Source organism: Esox lucius, chromosome 5 (genome assembly GCF_011004845.1).
Source record: "Esox lucius isolate fEsoLuc1 chromosome 5, fEsoLuc1.pri, whole genome shotgun sequence".
Lineage (NCBI taxonomy): Eukaryota > Metazoa > Chordata > Actinopteri > Esociformes > Esocidae > Esox > Esox lucius.
In genome coordinates this window covers 10,695,559-10,715,359 of record NC_047573.1, presented here as the reverse complement: position 1 = coordinate 10,715,359, position 19,801 = coordinate 10,695,559, and the positions used below count along the sequence as shown (strand labels likewise).

Sequence of the window (19,801 nt, the reverse complement as noted above, 5' to 3'; positions counted from 1 at the left end):
TCTGAGAAGGGATGGAGATGGAAAGCAATGGGATGAAGTAAGAGAGAGAAGGTCCATATTAAATCATAAAACATTTTCCGAAAATAAACCACAAGATTATGGCAGCCCCTGGGAAACATATTAAAAGCTTGTAAAATAAAAGTTAACTAATACATAAAGATGTAACGGGTATCCCTTCCAGTGTTTTGAGGGCTTTTATACAGGACGTGGCAACTTTACAAGAAAATAGCATTCTACAGAATAATGCATGCTGCCCTATATATCAGTAACACTGGGACCCTACTATAAGTTTGACCTTTGAACCCAATAACCATAGAAGGACAGTGACCACACGCACTATGCATAACAGAATATTATCATCACCACAACAGATCTATGACCACCACTGTATGCTAAACAAATGCAGTAGGTCACGATGGAGAAGTCAGAAGGGCTGCTATGCTGAACTTTAACCTCTTATTTGTAATTAAGGCAAAACGCATCCCCAGCCCCACTTCCCTCAACCCCCCCCCCCCCCCCACCACCCGTCAGACATACACACTAAATATGCCCCCCTCTCCGAAAAGTCCACATGCAGCAGTTCATGTCTGGACAAATTGGAGTTAAGTAGCTGCTGAGACAAAAAAGGCAGGGAGAATTAGCTACCGAGATCTGGTCTCCGTTCGGGCTAAACGCTTGTGATGGGCCTTGCTTGAAAAATGAGATGTCACAAAGAACAAGAACTGGTGGAGTAATGTGCCCTTTGAATGTCAGGTGGGGGGTTAGGGTTCGGGGACTCCCTCATACATCAGAACCTTCCTTGATGCACTGAACAGTAAATAAACCAGAGATTATTCTAGCCTGGACAAAGTTTTGATGGACAGAGGAGTTGAAGAAAATAGGGATCAACAAAAGGAACAGAAAAGGCACATAACAGAGCAGGCCCCTCGTTGGAAACGGACTGCGCCTACTACAGAGTTCTCTCTCCCTAGTACAAGCTGAGGAATTTCCCAATGTGACAGTACAAGTGTCCTAGAAAATGTCCAAATTCTCCCCACTTCATGGGTGATGAAAGTCGTGATTTATCACGTTTTCCTCGAGGAAATGAGAGGCATCTCAGAGAGCCTGTCAAAATACAGGGTTTGGGTTACCGAGTTGTTCCAGGACTCTCATCATGTTAGCGAAATGCCCACCACTTTGAGTCATGATTCCCTCAACGGCCACATCCCTGTGTGCATTGCTACCATCAAAGGTGAGCTCGAAACATTTTCCCGGGCTGAGTCAGTAGCGTCTTTTGGGAGAAGCTGAAAGCTGAGATAAATGTTTTTTTTTCCCCACTATGTTTGCCCTTGAGCCACACAACACTAACACCGTGGACAGACGCAGCACTGACACTGAGGGGCCACGGCCGCTTTCATCCACAACAGGTTGCAGAATTCCTGGGATGAGACCAGAGAACTCACCAGACTGATGTCCGAGCCAGCGGTACAGGGAGATCCTCATACTCTCCCTGGCAAACAAACGATATAATAATCGAAAAGAACATTCGGGAACGTTAATGGTTCCCTGTGTGGTTGTGAGGGCCTGGCCTACAAGGCAGTCAGCTTAGCAGTGAGCTATTATGTCTGGCTGTGCTAACACCTCCCCATCAGGTCTTCACATCTACATCCACACCTCTAATTAAACAGCTCCGCTAGCAACCATCCAGCTAGTGACCGGGGGAGAAATTTACCCCGAGAGGAAATTTGACCAAAGTAATGAGGCCTGCCGCTTTCTGACATCCACGTTTACGCCGGGTGTGAAAGACACCTAATTTTGACAATTACAAGTTCCTCAAAAAAAAAAAAAAAATTAGAAGAAGAAAGTATGCGGACGAAATGGAGATCATTCAGTAATTCATACCAGACATCCGTGCATTTGTGGCTGTGGCTGAAGTCTGTGTAGGCAGGAGAAAACCAAGCTTTGTGCAGGATACAAGGGAATAGGACAGAGTATTAACCTCCTCCACCACTGAATATTAATCAGCCGTTAATAAAAGGAAAATAAAGTGGTTGCCACTCCAAATATTATGAATGTGACACTACCTTTATTTTCATTTTGCAGGGCTTTTTTAAAATCTAAAATCAACAGCTGTGTTTCAGCACTCCTGAAAGAGGGTGGGGGGTGGATAAACTCATGAAATAAAACAAACAGGATCGCAGAAGAGAGGCATTTTGACACACCTTAGCGTGGCTTGTTCTGGTTTCAGATGGATCTATTGTGGATTTGGTTTGAGCTGAGAGAAATCTTTTTTTCCATGTTCACAAAAAGATTTCCCACTAAGAAAAACTCCACAAGGAATACTTGAACGTGTCTGTCTATGTTCTTGTTTTGTGTCCTTCACTGAAAATCTCAGTGATTTAGAACAGAGAAACCCTCCATCTGTCGAATTGGACCAGTTTTTTCTGCTGATTCTGTGAAACATGTAAAATTGCAAATACAGTACGTCAAGAATATTTCCATAGCATATTGAAAGTAAAGCAGTTGCTCTATGCAGATCCACCTCTTTCATATGTATACCTGAGGCACAGAGTTCCCTGCCCACAGGTTGATATAAAGTTACCTGTTTTCCTTCGTGTGAGTGTAAAATGTATTCATACGCTCCTGAGAGAGCTTAGATGGGAAGGAGACTGTTTTCCAAGCGATAAAATCAGTTGGCACCTAGCAAGGAGCCGGCATCACTGCTCTCTGGCACTGCATCAGTGTACATAGAAAAGACTAGAACAAGCCACACATGGGCCTAGGAATACTGCGCCGATTCTACTCAAATGTTTTACCTAATTTTTAAGGTGAAAAGTGTAAATGTTTCTTTTTTTAAACCTAAAATATTCTCTTTTTCCAAGAACATTTTTGAATAAAATATTAATATTAATTTTGGACATTGGAGTATCCCGTTGCTACTCTATTTTCAGAAACTGAGATTCCTCTTCAGTTTGAGTGATGGACACACAGAGAACCCACTCAATGCTTCAGTAAAGCTTGTATGTAAGGAAACATTGTGTGGTTCTGTATTATGCCACGGAAAGCTTTTTAAGCACTCCAAAATCTTCATTAGCCAGTCCGACGTCAATCGTTATCAGCCAGTGTTTATCGAGTACATTAGTGCTGTGTACAGTACGAAATAAGTTTATTAAAGATGGCTAATTCCAGACAAACATCAATAATTTGTTATAAAATGGTTGTCTGCCTATGCTTTGATGTAAAATGTTCCTGATATGTGGATTCCGGGTAAACCTTTGGAGAAGGTTTTGCAGCTATGTTTCAGTTTTGGGGCGGAAACAAAAGTGAGTTTGTGTACTGGACAGAATCAGCGCTGTTCAGGAATAGACAGACATTCATCAGCATTTATTTGCCCAGTCAGCCGATATCAGGCGGCTCACGTAGAGAGCCTGTTTTGAAAAGCTCAGACCTGGATTTTTTCATTAGAAACTCAAACACAGTTGCATGACAAGTCTAATGCGCTGCACAATGCTGGGTGCTCAAGTGGTGGATTAGCGGGAACGTGCACAACCCGGGTCCCGAGTGCGTGCACACTCGACACGTCCACAGAACAGCGTACGTGCGTGTGCCCGCATACAGGAGCTACAATCAGGCCCTGAAACATCTGATCCTGTGTCCGTGGTACCTGTGGCCGACCACAGAGATGTGCCCGCTCTCTCGTTGCCACCTACTGCGATACCTGACCTGCCAAACCACGCGGCCGAATGGGCCTGCAATCCACACACAGCCGGCGCACAGATCTCCGTCCAATCTCACGCCACGCCTAACGACGGGAGGCTGGCTGATGACAGGGCTGTCATGTCAGGGTGAAAGTCCCCCCTACTTAAGCCTTTGGCTCCTTTCAGGGTTTTGACATAACAAGGGGTTAATACTCCAGTTGGAACACTGGGTGGCAGTTTCTGTTCAACTCATATCCAGTTGCATTTGATATGGAATTCATCCATAGGAATAGAACTCCGGAATTGACTGGGATTTAGGAGGAATCAGGTGGAATTAGGCAATTAATACAGAGCTCAATCCTCATTTAAACCCTACAGAACCTAACTCCTCTTGAGATCACTCTCTTCTCAAACCATAATATTTGCATTCTCTTGTGGGACTGTCTGGTTGGACCTCTCCTCCTGACACTTCCCTTATTTCTCTCTCAGTCATTAGTAAGATATAACCATTTGGAGAGAGCCCCTGAACATTCCTGCATTCCTCTCAGAGTCTAGAATAATGCTTTAATAATGGCCTCAGAGATTGACACCCCTGATACCACCAAGGTCTCTTTTGATAAATATTTTTCACACACACACACCCACCCACACACACACACACACACACACACGCACACAAGGAAACATGAAACAGCATCTAATTTCTTTACTTAAGCAAGGCAGAAACACATGCAAAAATGGGCACAAACACACACACACACACACACACACATACTGCCAACAGCATTAATGACCTCCAAGTTTCAGAATACTACTACCAGGAAGAAATGGCCCCAGCTTGGCACTGGTGTCATCTCGGGAGCTGGCATCATCCATGCCCGGTGTTTACCTGACACCCCCAGTGCAGAAAGTTGACATGCTGAACATCCGCCCACCCCTCTACCCCTGAGTCAACACCCCCCTGAAGAGCATCCACCAGCTAAGCAAGCCAAGTTCCTCTCCCCAGAGCTGCTTGACTAACCCCGGCCGTTATTAAGCTGTGAGGCACGGGTCAGCGGAGGTAAAGACAGGGTAACTCTACCTTTTTAATTACAGGCCTCAGTGGTGCAATCAGCATGTCAGCTGATCCCTGCACGGATATGATGGAGGCAGCAGAACCCCTGGCATGTTAACAGCCTAGCTTGTCCTCTCTCTCTCTCTCAGATCTTTATCTCAGATCATTACCTGTCCTGAGACTTACGAACCTCACCTTGACATGTGGTGACCTCGGAGCGCGGGGGCTGACGAACAGATGTGCTCTGCCTCCGCAGAGTTCGAGCGCCATCACTGCCCATTATGACAACCGCTACGCCTGTGCGCCGGTGACGGAAACCGATTCACTGACCTCGCCCCGTCCGCTGTAATACACACGCCACTACTGAGACCGTGAACGTCAGGAAACCAGGCAGGACAATTTCCTCCTGCGGTAAGTAATGCCGGAGCGCTGGAGCGGAGGACCAAAGGGGACAGCGGGATGCTGTTGCTGGGGTGAGTACCCCACGCCGCCGGCTCCAGTCCTGGGCCATGTAGTATGCCAATATTTCACACCGCCTCAACCCCTTCGATAAATCTTCTGGGAGGGACGGGGGGGGACGGGGGATGGGGGACGGGGGACGGGACGCAGGAGTAAGAGGGGATGAACGGAGAGGGAATGGGGAGGGAATGGGGAGGGAATAGTCTGTGCGAGGGATGATCGAGGAGAGCAAGGTGGGAGAGCAGACCAAGAGGATCCCAGTCAGTTTAATGGCGGAGGTGGATAAAAGAAATAACAACACAAAGGCTATGACCCAGGAATACACAGGCTGCTTAATGTCCTCCAAAAAACGACTGCTCTCAAAAGGAGGGAAAGGAAAAAGGTTATTTGTGTTAATAATGTGCCGTCTCAGCTTGTCCTTTTCTGATTCAAGGCCTGTAAAGCTGTGGTTTGGGGTGCAGAGTGGTGGAAATTCAGGGAGGGGTACTCCGCACACGCTTCACTGACTGGTTTGAATAACTGACTTTAAGCCTTCATCCTCCACTGAGATATTTGCCTTCACAACAACTGACATCATCGCTTCAGCATGTTTTACAGGACATACCAGCTGTAACTTACATACATGTGCCTTCTCTTTGGTGAGGCTTCCATTCAGGTGTGTGTGTGTGTGGGGGGGGTAAGATACACTGCACACAGCCAAAGCAATCACATATCTTCACTCTTTCATTTGGCTGCCAGCCTTTCCAGTTGGTATCACGGTGACTGTGCAGAATGTGAAGGGCTTTTCATCAGGCCCGGGAAACCCTGAAGGTCACAGAGAGGATGGGAAAGGAAGCTCTGATGCCGTCATTCACCGTAAAGGAAACAACATCCTGAAACCCATTCTGGGCCAAAGCACTGTGTGACTCAACAATAACAGTGCGGTGAAACGACAAGAGCATGTCCGTCTTTTAAAGGCGGAACGGCGCTAATAACAGTAGCCCCGGCAGGTAATTCAGTGCCCACGCCGGTGTGGCAGTGCCAACTATGTTTAGCCGCCTTGCTGTGGTTTCCAAAAAAACAGAAACAGGGTTGGGGTGGAGCAGGTTGGAGGGGGTGGCTGGATGGGGATCCATTCAGTGGTCGGTAACAGGTGCTAAGCCCAGAGACATCCACGGGCCCGTGCTGACATCATCAGCAGTAAACCGCTGATCGCTCTGCCAGTCTGGTGCTGGTCACTCCTTGAGTCACTGAGGGACAACAGTCCAAGGTATACACACGTGTGGTCGAACACACCCTCAAGGCACTCACACAGGCAGACGCACATGCACGCACGTACTCACACACACACAGACATAGACACAGACATAGACACAGATGCACAGCGGTCAAAGAAGGGGAAATTTGTGGATGTAAATTGGACTGATTAGCATTGTCGTTTCACCATACCTAACATCAGATAATGGCATGATGAACCACATAATTCAGTGGGAAACTAATGTGGAAACAACAAGCCCACTACATGGTAGCAATTACCATAAACCCCAGCCTTACAAACATACAAACCATCCGTGGTGCTAAACTGAGCAGAACCAAGGGTAACTGTAGGTTAAAAAGTGCTGGGCTAAGAGGACATGCACGCCGAGAAATAATTTTAGAAAAGCGTCTAACACCTCTGTCTGCACATGTACAATTCAATAAGCTGTGAAAAAATGTGCTACGTTATGGTTGGAGCCTCTTCCAGTCAGACTAGCTTTTTCGCTGTGTCAGAGGTTTCAGTGGGTTCTCGCTCTCCACCTAGGGTGCTCTCTCCCTCTCTTTCTCTCTCTCCCTCCATCTCTCCATCCACCGGAGAGTTTTCCACTGGCACAGGCCTTCCGCTGACTGTTAAAACCAAACAACTGCTCAGCATTAAGGTGTGGATCTGTCATTAGTTAACTTGCCCTGGCAGAGGAGACCACTGTTATTGTAAAGAGTGGTATTTGCACAAGCCGTATCTTTGGAGAGAACCAGTATTCCTGCGGCTTTTCGCCTTTCCCTGTCTGAGTGGATCCAGTTTCGCCTGGCTTGCTCCTATGCCAGTCACCTAATTCACATTTTTTAATCGGGGTTTTGAATTCCCTGGAAACCTGACCTGCAATTATTCTCTGGAAGATCACATTGGATCTGTGCTGGAGACATTCTGACTATTCCAAGGAAACAACAGAGATGAAAGAGAGGGGTGGTCAGGGATAGATGGGAAATAAATGCAAGGAAGAGGGGATAGAAAGAAGAAGAGAAGGGAACAGATAGATAGAGGGAAGAGAGAGGTAGAAAGGGAAAGTGAGAGGGACAGAAAGACAGATAGATGAGAGATTTAGGAAGGGAGAACAGGAGGAAGAGAACAAGGGAGAAAGAGAGAGAGGGGGATAGAGGGAGGGGGGAGAGAGGGAGAGAAAGATAAAGGGAGAGAGAGGATATAGGAAGAAAGAGAGGGAGAGAGAGAGGTACTGGTAGAGAGAGAGGTAGAGAGAAGCAGAGGAAGAGAGGGACTGGGAGAGTGAGAGATACATAGAGAGAGGGAGAGATGGAGACTGTGAGGGAAAGAAGCCTGGCGTTAGCTCGCAGGTGTCCTGTTTAAACATTCACTGGAACAGAGTGATGTATGTAAACAGACGCCTGGTGCCCAGGTCTCTGTGATGTGAGCTGGGCCAGTAGGCCGGGAGGCACAAAGCTCTACACGAGCTATAAATTCCAGACACTTGACAACGAGCAGTGAGTGACACCTCTGACCCACGCAGGCAGTAACGCTGGCACAAATATCCAAGCTACAGCTCTCCCCGTCTCACCGCACCATATGACGGATATCACACCCGGAGCTTCCAAGACTCAAGCAACCTACATCCATGAAACATAAAGACTGAACAAAATTTTTTGAAGTGACTGACATGGCCTGGCAACCAACTGTACAAGATGGCAAGGCAGGCATGTAGGTACATGCACTTTCCTGTTGGTTATCTTTTATTAGAAACCTGGTGCCTTAAATCCGGAAATGCTGATTGGCTGATAGCCATGGGATATGTAAGCAATAAGGCGGTGTGTTATATGGCCATTATACCATAGCTAAAAGCTGTTCTTACGAATAACTCTTTGCAGAGTGCCTGGACACAGTGCTTAGCCGTGGTATATTGGCCATATATCACTAACCCCTGAGATGCCTAATTGCTCTAATGAACCGGTAACACATTTTTAAAAAAAGTCTCATGATGTCATACCCATGGTATACGGTCTAATATACCAAGGCTAAGCGGTTTATAAGAGACTGTATACCACGGGTATGAAATCATGCCTTTTTTTCATTGGTTACCGGTTCATTAGAGCAATCATTTATTTTTCTGTTCTAATTGTTGTTGATAACCAGTCAATAACAGCAATAAGATATCTTGGGGGTTTGTGGCATATTGCCATTATAACACGGCTTAGCGCTGTGTACAGGATGTGTGATGCGCATTGCCTAATTACAGCTCTTAACAGCTCTTAAGCATGGTATACTGACCATATAACAACCCCCCCCCCATGCCTTATTGCTTAATAATACGGTAGGTAAAATGTGCCTGTGGTTATACAATCTGTAATATTCACCCCACGTAGTACTTGGGCCCCTGGACACTCTGAACCCAATGTGTATATCATTACATCTTAGATGTGTCTCATCTAGGACATCCTTAGGACTGTTACACCACAACCAGGCTAATCACAGCTCTAAGACTAGAAGAGAACTCCCCTCAGACAGTCTGGCCCGTGAGATTCTCAGGAAAAGGCCGACATGGTTTGACTCCCACTGTTTGCCCAGAATTTTGACGCTGTGACTCGAAGTCAAGATGAGAAGTTTCCCAAGGTATCCCAGCCATACCCATCCCTGGCCTGGCCACCTGACCAACACTTGTCACTCACGGACTGAACTGAGGTTATGGACTATTACATAGTGGACTGGAAGGAATTCAGACACTGCATAACACAGTTGTGTCACAATGCAGGACTTTGTGTAAAGTAAACACCAAACCCAAGGCAAATCAAGTTTAGGGCAATACAGTACGATTGGACGGGGGGGAAAAGCGCCGCCTTTCCACCTCGTCCAAATGCCTCTGTGACGTCCATCATCAAACGTTATGTAACCGAGGAGCCGTGATTTAAGGGGCAGGACCAGTGTCAAGTCAGATTAGTCACATTCAAGGAGCATCAGATTTCGATCTCCAAAATGCCAATGAACCCGGGGAAAGACAGCAAGTGGTTAAGCTCGAAGCTCACTGCAGCGGCTCTGATTCCCTCTGGATGTGGCAAAACATTTCCAGTTGGAAGGGAAGTCTCAGCAGCAGTGACTGGCCCAACATGGCCCTTCCATCCAGGGCCTCTGATCCAGGCCGTGTCAGAGGAGTCAAAAAAGACTCCAGCCGAGCCGTCCAGTGGGCCATACCAGCACTTCAACATCTTATTTATTAAGGAACAGCACACCGTTTTATTTTTTTTTGTGCTTGATTTATGTCTGAGATATCTGGAGTGCTGTGCTGGGACATTATTTTAGCAAATGTAATGGTAGCCTAAAACCAAGCAAAGTTTTGCATGTAGAAACAAAGCTGGATCTAAGGCTGATCTGACCCTCTCCTCCCACAGGTTTCTAAAGGAGACAATGACGCTGAACGTGTGTGTGTTTGAATGGAGGCATTCTGCATGTGTGCTGGCCGGTCCAATCTAGAGGGTATACAACTGAATCAGGGAATATTTGTATAAGTCAAAATAAGTGTTTTGTAATGTTGCAGGATTTTCTATTGCGATAGTTGAACCAACCACCTGGATCGTGTGCCTGCACACCCATCACCAACTGAGATGGAAGGGCTGATGTGTTGCACACAGTAGCCCAAACGGGCAGTTGTTCTGCAAGGTGGGTGGTTTGACGCTTTGATTAAAAGCACAATGGCAGAAGATGGTAAGACTATGCGGTCCGAGACCAGCAGCCTTCAACTCACTTTTTCATGAGCTACAAAGACACATGCCTTCAGGTTCTACCCCAAGTCCAGAATACTATTGAACGGATGGTCAGGTTTGAGGCCAGTGTGTTTGTTTGTATTTCATTCAGTAATTGTAAAGCTGTCAGACATTCCGTTCCAAAACAAGGCAGAAGTTAACGTTGTGTGAGATATGTGGGGGAGTAAGTTGAGTGTTAATGCGTCAGACCATATGTTTTGTTGGTTTGTTTTGTGTTAATTTTGTGGAAGTATTATCATTTGACTGGATGTGGGGTGGGTATGTAGGTTTATCGTAGGAGTAGTTCATCTGTACTCACTCTGACGAAGAGGGAAAACCCACATGGTGCTGTGTGTCCATGGGCTTCATGGATGTAGGCCCAGACAGAATTGATGGTGAGCAGGTGGCTGGAACTACAGGCAGACGGAGAGATAAAGGGTAGGGTTTATGGGTAAGTCACATATCTTTTTCTCTGCTTGTTCACTTATCAGTTACAAAGGGCAACTTTTTTTTACCCTCATAACATTTGTGAAGTCTTATACAATGTGATCAATTTTATAATTCTTATTCTCTCAGTATTTCATTTGATTGATTTTCAACCAGGGCAGAGTTCATGACCAAATGTAGGCAATTATCCCTGCCGTAAGATTATTCCAGCAGACAAGTTTTTACATTATCATCAAAGTAATTGTCTAATAAGGCCTACATAAATAAAGAACATTTTGACGATTATTCCACAAATGTAAGTGGAACTAAATGCAGGTACACATTACTCAGCAGAGATTAGAGGAATAGTCCAGTCATCCATTCCTAAGACCAAGTGGGACAATTTGTCAAAAGTTTAGGAGGAAGAAAATCTTGTCTCAGCCTTGTCTCAGGGTACTCGGTTAATCATCTGTTGTTGACCCATTAGTGGTCTGGGGATGTGTTATGGCAAGCTGGGTGGGGCTAACCTAAGTCAATCGGTTCACATTGCTATTTTTTTATTATATACCATAATTATATTGACATAAGTTCACATTATTTATCATATTTTATTTGTGGTAATATACATAAAGACATTTCTGGTTTTGGTCCATTAGCTGCTTCTTGCCTACACGATCACATGTTAGACGCGATAGTTGTTTTTTGGACATTACCAAATATATAAGGTGTAGACACAATAAGGGAGTCATATAAAAATATAGCAATGTCAATGACCTAATAAGGAGTAGGGCCACCCTTTCTCATCAGAACAGCGCCAAAGACTTGGAATGCTGTCATACAAAAAAAAACTCTAATTCTTTCAGGGATGAAGGAGGTGGGAATCTACTTTGCATTCTGCCCACCCGAACGTCTAACAAAGGATCAATGATGTCTGATCTGGTAATTGGGGAGGCTGTGGAAGGCGTTAAATCCTGGTGTTCATGAAACCACTATAGTTTTTTTTTTGCGGTGTGTATAGAGGCATTATCAATGTATTTGCACCATAGGGTGTGCCTCGTCCTGTACAACAGCATAATATCCCTTGGCCTTTACACAACCACGCAGAGCAATCACCAAACCAAATAACTCCCACAAGACGGCGGCCCATACCATGACGGGTCCCTCACCATGTTTAAGATGGCAGCAGACATTGTGGGCTTGAAGGCATCCTTTGGCTTTCTACAAATGTAACCCCGTCAGGATGTAGGAAATATGGTGAAAGTGGACTCATCGGACCATAGTACTTTTTTCCATTGCTCAGGGTTCCAGTTTTCGTGCTCCTTACATCAATCCATGCACCTTTGAGCGATGTCCTTGGATACGTGGGATCTTGCTTTAAATTCCAGTTTTGTGAAGATCAGCGCTATGATCTGCTTGAATCTCCCACGATGGTTAGGTAATCTGTTTACATTCCGATCACTAAGCGCATTGAGAGCATTTAAACCTGATGACATTAACATGCGTGTGTTGTTATGCAAATCCAAATGTGTAGATAGTTAGCATTTTTATACAAAGGGGTAGGAGGCCGAGCTCTGCGAATCTCAATCACAAAAAAAAAAAACATTTTGGCTTGGATTTTTGTACCTCAGTGGTTTTGCTTTCATAGGCAGCCCAATTCTGATCTGTTTGCCGCTAACTGGTATTTTGACTAATCACATCAGATTCCATTACACCAGATTTTATCAGAGTTAATTTTATTAAGCTAATGATCATTTAATGACACATTGTGATTGTGATCCTTTTTATCAATTGGAAAGTAGGTTTAATGTCTATTCCAGAGGCGCGTTCAGTACACTTAGAGGCATTCGACCTTCCAGAACATTTTGTACTAAATGACAGATTTCCACAAAATGTTCTTGAATGCACTTAAAGATATATTTACTCCCATTTGGCGGGTGTGGTGAGGTGTGGCTTGAAGCAATGGCTGAGTTGCCCTGCTCAGATGGTTTATTGTGCCTGGACACTGGCCCCTCCTTCGCATCCCTACCCAGTCTAGGACAACTTTGAATGATCCGAGGGGTGTATTCAAATCGACAATTTCAGAGTTCCAAGTTGTTCTTGGACATATATCACTTCAGCTACCTTACACATTGGGCCATCAAGACTTCATACTTGCTTGTTTTAACCCATTAATTGGTCTTTTGACAAATCACATCAGATTTTTCATATGAGATGTTTTGCAGAGTTTTAATCTGATTTATTAAAAACCCTCTGAAAAATCAAATGGGACTGCCTATATAAATGCAGCATCAGATCTTCAGGGATATAACATAACTGGGCTTCTTATTGGCATAAAACACTTGACCACTCCATAAAAGACAGTTGTCCAGCTCCTGACAACTCATATTAAATCATGTTTGACATCCTACCCAGAGTGACTGACAGTAGTAGGTGCACACGTTCGTGTATTCTTTTTCATTTACTGGTCAACAGTGTGAATCAAAGCAATGACCCGGAATTCCAAGCAGTGCGTACTCCACCAACTGAGAACTGCTACTTTGTAATGTACGTCTCTGTCTTCCTCATCATCGTCAGGAATTAATTTGAGTGGCAATTGTTTGTTTGCCAGGATACACTGAATACATTCCCCGTTGGTGAATGTATTCAGTGATGCCTCAGTATTCTTAGAAACAAACAGTGACTTGTTTCAGTTCCCTATAGCTCGTGCTGCTTGCTGAACTGCATTCAGGAGTCAGGATCTATTGACAAACGTCTAAAATGCTCTGTTCTGTTTATGTTAAAAGTGAATATCTTACATTCTTACGTAAACAGTCTTTGCGTAAATAAACCGGGGTGAGTGAAGACGCGCATAGCAGGTTTCTGTATTTGGAACCAGAGCTCTAATTGCACTGAGGAGCAGATAGGATTACTGACTGATTCTGAGATTCGGCATGCTGACATAATGCAAACAAACAATTGTACAACGTCCAGAGCACCCCTTTCATTTAAGCAACACGCTCTCGGAGTGGGCGCGCGCGAGAGAGATAGAGAGCAAGAGAGAGAGAAAGCGGCTATAAGCACAGAGAAAGCAGAGAGAGAGAGAGAATTCAGCAAAAAAAATAGAAATTACCCGTAGAGAAAGACATCTGTGAAGAATTATCTTGTACAACTTAGGTAGCACAGAAAAACACGTTGCCCACATTAAGCTACAACAAAAATCTAATTTCCACAACTTGACAAAGCTAAATAAACAAACAAACGACATGGGTGCGTTCGGAAATTCGGACTGAATAACCAAGTCATCCACTGTGTAAACCGACATCACAATGGAGATCCCCAGGTGAAAGACAAAAATATTTCAACTTTGGTGAGAGCCTATAAAAGTAATTAACTAAATTTTAACTATTGAAAAGTTTATCGTGAATAATTATTTATTATGAAAATTCTAAATGATCATTTTGACAACTGTTTCTACAGCAATAGATGCGAAAAAGTAATCCTCCTCAACTGTTGCAGCACAACTGTTTTACCTCACCTTGAGTTCCAGTTACACGTTATGATGTAAGTTACTGGGCTGCTGTCTCCCCCTATCGGCACATGTAATCATGGCATGGACCAGTATTTCATTGTGCCTCCATCCCTCCCTGCAAACCAAAAGGTGAGACTTGTACGGCAATATTAATTGACTTAGTATGGATTGAATAATTATTATTGTACGCCTTAGTAACTGCCTTTTTTCCGCACACAATAAAACGGTTTTGGAGACTACTATATGTGATAAATAAATAGGATTTCGCATGCAGGCAACATTGTAAAAAATGAATTTTATATTTACATTATATAATTATAATCAATTACCCTAATCAATTTCGAATTGACTTTCAGGTGTGAGTAAAACACTAAATATTATATGATTTTAATAGCAATTGATTTTAGTACGCAAATTATGATAGCTAGGTAGATATAACTTATTCTACACAAAATACATTGACTATATGCATAGGCTGTGTGTGTGTGTGTGTGTGTGTGAGAGAGAGAGAGAGAGAGAGAGAGAAAGAAAGAGATAGAGAGAGAGAGAGAGAAAGGAAGAGAGAGAGAGAAAGGGAGAGAGCGAGGTAAAGAAAGAGAGGAACTGGAAAAGCGGCAGTAGGGATCAGATTTTTTAACCAATCAGATTCGTGTGTTCTCGGGCGTCATGTAGCCGCACAGTCACTCACTTATAAAGTCCGCTTGCAAAGGATTTCAGTTCAAAGCACGCACACGTTCTGGAGATACCGTTTGGAGGCAGAGTGGGGAAGTCTATCGTTTTACTTTATACTGTTACAACAAACCATCAGGTGTTGCTCGAGTGTGGAGACGCCTACAAACAAGACGAGGTTATCATACAATATTGCAGAAAGGCATATGCATAAAGACATTCTTTCACTCAAACGGCTGTGTGCAGTTGACAGCCACTTTGCAGGAGCAGCGTATACTGTTACTTTTTATTCACCTTTGGACTTTTGAAATACTTTTTTCAAGCTTTTCCACGTGCGTAAAGCATCTCTAAGGGAATCACCCTCAAGATCCCTATACTTTCAGATTTCGTTCTTGATTGTTCGAAACATTTTTTCGTATGAATCTACTCGACCCCTTTCTGAAAATGACAGACGAACAAGACAAATGTCTCTCTGACGCACCGAGCCCGAGCATGTCCGAGGATTCTGCGGGATCCCCGTGCCCGTCTGGCTCTGGCTCCGACACCGAGAACACCAGACCATCGGAGAACGGACTGCTAATGGGTCCAGACGGTCCCCTCGCCGAATTCAAAAAGGACGAAGATGACAAGTTCCCCGTGTGTATCCGCGATGCGGTGTCCCAGGTCCTGAAGGGCTACGATTGGACCTTGGTGCCCATGCCAGTCCGAGTGAACGGATCTAGTAAGAACAAGCCCCACGTCAAGAGACCGATGAACGCGTTTATGGTTTGGGCGCAAGCAGCCCGGAGGAAGCTGGCTGATCAGTACCCGCATCTGCATAACGCGGAGCTGAGCAAAACTCTGGGGAAACTATGGAGGTGAGTCCCACTCTGTCATTGCGTCCACGTTTTGATTTCGACTTGCTGCGTTAGAGGAGTGTTTGTTGTCTATCTTTTTTTTTAACAAGATTCATGCAATAGGCTACTATATTCTGTTTTTTACGCATGCATTTTATGTAGGCACGTGAGCTCGAGAGGGCGATCATTTGACCTTTAAAATAAAAAGTTTACCATATTATCTGGAATAAAAATGTACCTATTTGTTTGTGATCGATTTACTCGTGTTTTCATGTCACATAATTATGCCTTTTACGCACAGGCTTCTAAATGAGGGAGAGAAACGTCCGTTCGTGGAGGAGGCAGAGCGCTTAAGAGTACAGCACAAGAAAGACCACCCGGACTACAAGTACCAACCGCGACGGAGGAAGTCGGTGAAGAATGGCCAAAGCGAGTCTGAGGACGGAAACGAGCAGACGCAAATATCGCCCGGTGCGATCTTCAAGGCTCTACAGCAAGCAGTCTCTCCAGCCTCCAGCATGGGAGAAGTGCACTCCCCCGGAGAACACTCAGGTAAGAATGCTAAATTGCTTAGTACCTAGCCTGGTGCGTTGGTTTCATTTAGCGTGCCTTAGTCAGTATAGACCTACGTATTTTACATTTCTACTGCTTGAATTTCTTTATAATAATACACCTATACCTAAAATAGTGATCAGTTGAAGACCTTGAAAAGTACATTCCGTTGTGAGATTTGCATCACAGAAAGCCTCAATTGACTTTGTACGTAACCTCTATTGACTCTGCATTCTCCTCGTCTCTGTCAGGCCAGTCCCAAGGGCCCCCCACCCCTCCCACCACCCCCAAGACTGACATCCAGGTGGGCAAGGCGGACCTGAAGCGCGAGGGGCGTCCCTTACAAGAAGGCACAGGCCGCCAGCTCAACATTGACTTCCGGGATGTGGACATCGGAGAGCTGAGCAGCGACGTCATCTCCCACATCGAGACCTTTGACGTCAACGAGTTCGACCAGTACCTGCCCCCCAATGGTCACCCGGGAGCTGCGGGCACTGCCGCCGGCCAGGTATCCTACACGGGCACCTATGGCATCAGCGGTTCCGTGGTCAGCCAGGCAGCCGGTGGCACCGCAGGGCACGGCTGGATGGCCAAGAGCCAGAGTCAGCAGCAGCACTCCCTCACAGCACTGGGTAGTGGAGGGGAACAGGGCCAGAACCAGAGGACCCCTACACACATCAAGACAGAGCAGCTGAGCCCCAGCCACTACAGTGATCAGCAGAGCTCCTCCCCCCCACAGCACAACACCTACGGCACCTTCAACCTGCAGCACTACAGCCCCTCCTCTTACCCCTCCATCACCCGGGCCCAGTATGACTTTTCCGACCACCAGGGCGGCGCCAACTCCTACTACAGCGGTGGTCAGGGCTCAGGCTTGTACTCCTTCGGCGGCTACATGAGCCCCAGCCAGAGGCCCATGTACACGCCTATCGCAGACACGACTGGGGTGCCCTCCGTTCCCCAGACCCACAGTCCCCAGCATCACTGGGACCAGCAGCCAGTTTACACGCAGCTGTCCCGACCATGAGGACACAGTCATCAAGCCTCACTACAGACTGACAGGAAAGCCCATCATGCAGAGGGAGACTCGGTCACAGCTTCCCATCGCCTAGCTCCCAGCAGAAACAGACACTTGAATTTAGGATAGAGGAAAAGACGAGGAAGGAGAGCTGGACTTGAGAGAACTGAAACTAGATCAGAATGGCTCACAACGTGCCTTTGTATTGTGTTGATGAAATATATATTTTTTAGTGAAAACAGAAAAGAATATTGCAAAATCCTCTGTGAGGACTTAATAAATTGTTGATATTTTTAGTAGGTACTGTGTATGTTTTCTTATCTTTTTTTACTCTGGCAGTTTGTTATTCTGGGGGATTTACAACATGTATTTGTAGAGAAAATGCTTTATTTTTATCAGTTCAGCAGGAAACCACTCACAGCAGTGCAGTTATCTTTTCTATGGCCTCAATTCTCTGGTGGAATTTTGTACAGGCATTACTCAATCCTTTTTTGGTTGTTTGTTTTCAACTGTGTTTCTGCAGTGCATATTGTTTTACAACATGTTCTGTGTCATCCAACAAAAGGAATTACAGGTGTAATTGTGCAGGGTTTCTACATAAATGTTTTGTCATTATTAAGACAAAGTTTTTGATGTAAGAGGGACATTCTGTGATTGGCAAAGATGTTTGAATGTTATTGTTCTGTGCAGAAGATTCCAGCCTTTTGCACCATTAGTGCCTAGCATGACAGAGTTGCGGTGATGTGTGTGTGTGTGTGTGTGTGTGTGTGTGTTTGTGTGCGTGCAACAGCATACACTATAGAGGAGAGAAGCCACAGCTGAGATTATACTTACCGTCTGACAGCATGTGTTTGACAGCCACAGGAAGTGCCCTTTGACCTCTTGAGTGTCCCCTGCAGTCGACCGCCACATCAGTGTCATTTTACAGCCTCCTGCCTGCCCCCCATCTTAACTCTTTAATTTATTTATTAGCTTTAATTTTATTTTCAAAGTAATTATTATTTTGCATTTTATTCTTTATTTGATTCTTTATACAACTAATTAATTTGTCTTAAAGTGAAGTTACCATGGATATTAAATGTCATATAACCCGGTATTTTAGCTGCGGGAGTACTTTAAAAACGGTACAAACTGTAATCATGTTTTATTTATCATATGTAAATGTTTCTATTTTAAATGTTTTATTTGTAATTCTTTGTTATCTAGTTTATCGGTTATTGTTCATTGTGAAATTCTTGAGTTTGGATTCTAAACTATGGCTGAAAGAACTGGAAATATGTTTTCTTATGTTGACAAAGTTTTACAATTAGTTACTTTTTATGCTGTGGCATATATGTTCATGTTATTAGAGGTACCAGCGTCCCTGTATACTCTACATCGTTTGTATACATCCAGCCACATACTGAGTATTGGACTTTCTTTCTGATGCATCTGAACACATTTTTGTTTTGTTCTGCTAGCTTAACATGATACTGTACTTTCTTTAAAACAAGTTGAACTTTTGTGTTGTATTTGCAATAAAAGTGAAAATACCCTAGAAACAAAACATTTTTGTATTGTTTTGCACACAACATTACTTACTTGGTGAACAAGGACTCCATAGTTAAATGGGAAAACATTATGCATAAAAACAGCTCAACAAGTTTGAATTCATAAATTGTATACCAAACCACGTTGTTATTTTACTGTTCAGTCATGTTGACACAAAGAGGTAGAGCCAAATAGTTAAAGCCACAAAGAAGGATGTTTTCTCAGAAGCCATGTTTTTCTTGTTTATTATATGGTTGTTTTTTCTGTCAGCTGGACCATCGGGGATCCCTCCTCCCACCAGTCCACGTGTTGTGAACTCTCAAGGTTTGTTGATGGAGGATGCTCAGTGGAATAAAAAAAACATGACATCCAATAATATATTTACATTTTAAAGCAGGGGACCTCTTTAAATATATTAAGTCCTGCTATCCATTAAAGGTCAACTCAAGGAAATACTTCACAACACCAGGGGACCAAATGCCATTTCTCTTTTCTGTGCTACCATGAATCACACCTTCTGGAAGCTATTGTACTTGGTGGAACCACAGTTTAACTGTACATAGGCTGGTATATATAACATAACCATGAATTATGAATTCAGCCCCAAGGTATTGTAGTTTTTGTGTTGTCTTCAACTCCATCGATAGACAGTTTTAATGGCTTTTAATAATGTTCTGAATTTGTCTCGTGCTCGTTGGCATCTTTCAGAGAGATGAAAGTTGATCGTGGCACCAGTGTATTACTGTTGCTCATAATTTGTAAACAATGTTGGTCATGGGGGATTTAAGAAACTGAATCCCCTATTCCTCTGAGGAGGGAAGTGAAAGCGACTGCAACAACTGTGATGTGGCTGGTGTGCCGAGGCATTTTAAGCATACTAAAAACATTCATTAAGGTGTGAAAGAAAGATGTCATTTGCAGAACTGAAACTACTTCTAGCGGTTTACAGACGTGAATTACCCACCTTTCCTGTATGCAATGTACTTACCTTATTATTTTACTGTCAGTGACAAGTACATACAGTTATTATAATCTGGTCATATGCGCTGGCAATACTCCTTGTTCATTGGCTGGTCAAGGTCGGAGGAGGAT

The 19,801-nt window shown here is 44.3% G+C and overlaps 1 protein-coding gene across 1 annotated transcript; it reads left to right on the top strand.

Moving 5' to 3' along the window:
• The first annotated feature begins 14,811 nt into the window (after window positions 1-14,811).
• On the top strand, window positions 14,812-18,716 carry sox9a (SRY-box transcription factor 9a). The gene is made up of 3 exons (XM_010865281.4): window positions 14,812-15,630; window positions 15,911-16,161; window positions 16,413-18,716. The coding sequence occupies exons 1-3, from the start codon at window positions 15,191-15,193 to the stop codon at window positions 17,186-17,188; spliced, it is 1,467 nt and encodes a 488-aa protein (XP_010863583.1). The 5' UTR covers window positions 14,812-15,190; the 3' UTR covers window positions 17,189-18,716.
• Window positions 18,717-19,801: the final 1,085 nt, after the last annotated feature.

What these genes read in the sequence shown, in the direction of transcription:
- sox9a (XM_010865281.4), top strand. Translation starts at nt 15,191, where the DNA reads ATGAATCTACTCGACCCCTTTCTGAAAATGACAGACGAACAAGACAAA. An exon ending in ACTCTGGGGAAACTATGGAG is followed by an intron (nt 15,631 to 15,910) that starts GTGAGTCCCACT and finishes TTTTACGCACAG; the next exon opens with GCTTCTAAATGAGGGAGAGA. An exon ending in CTCCCCCGGAGAACACTCAG is followed by an intron (nt 16,162 to 16,412) that starts GTAAGAATGCTA and finishes CGTCTCTGTCAG; the next exon opens with GCCAGTCCCAAGGGCCCCCC.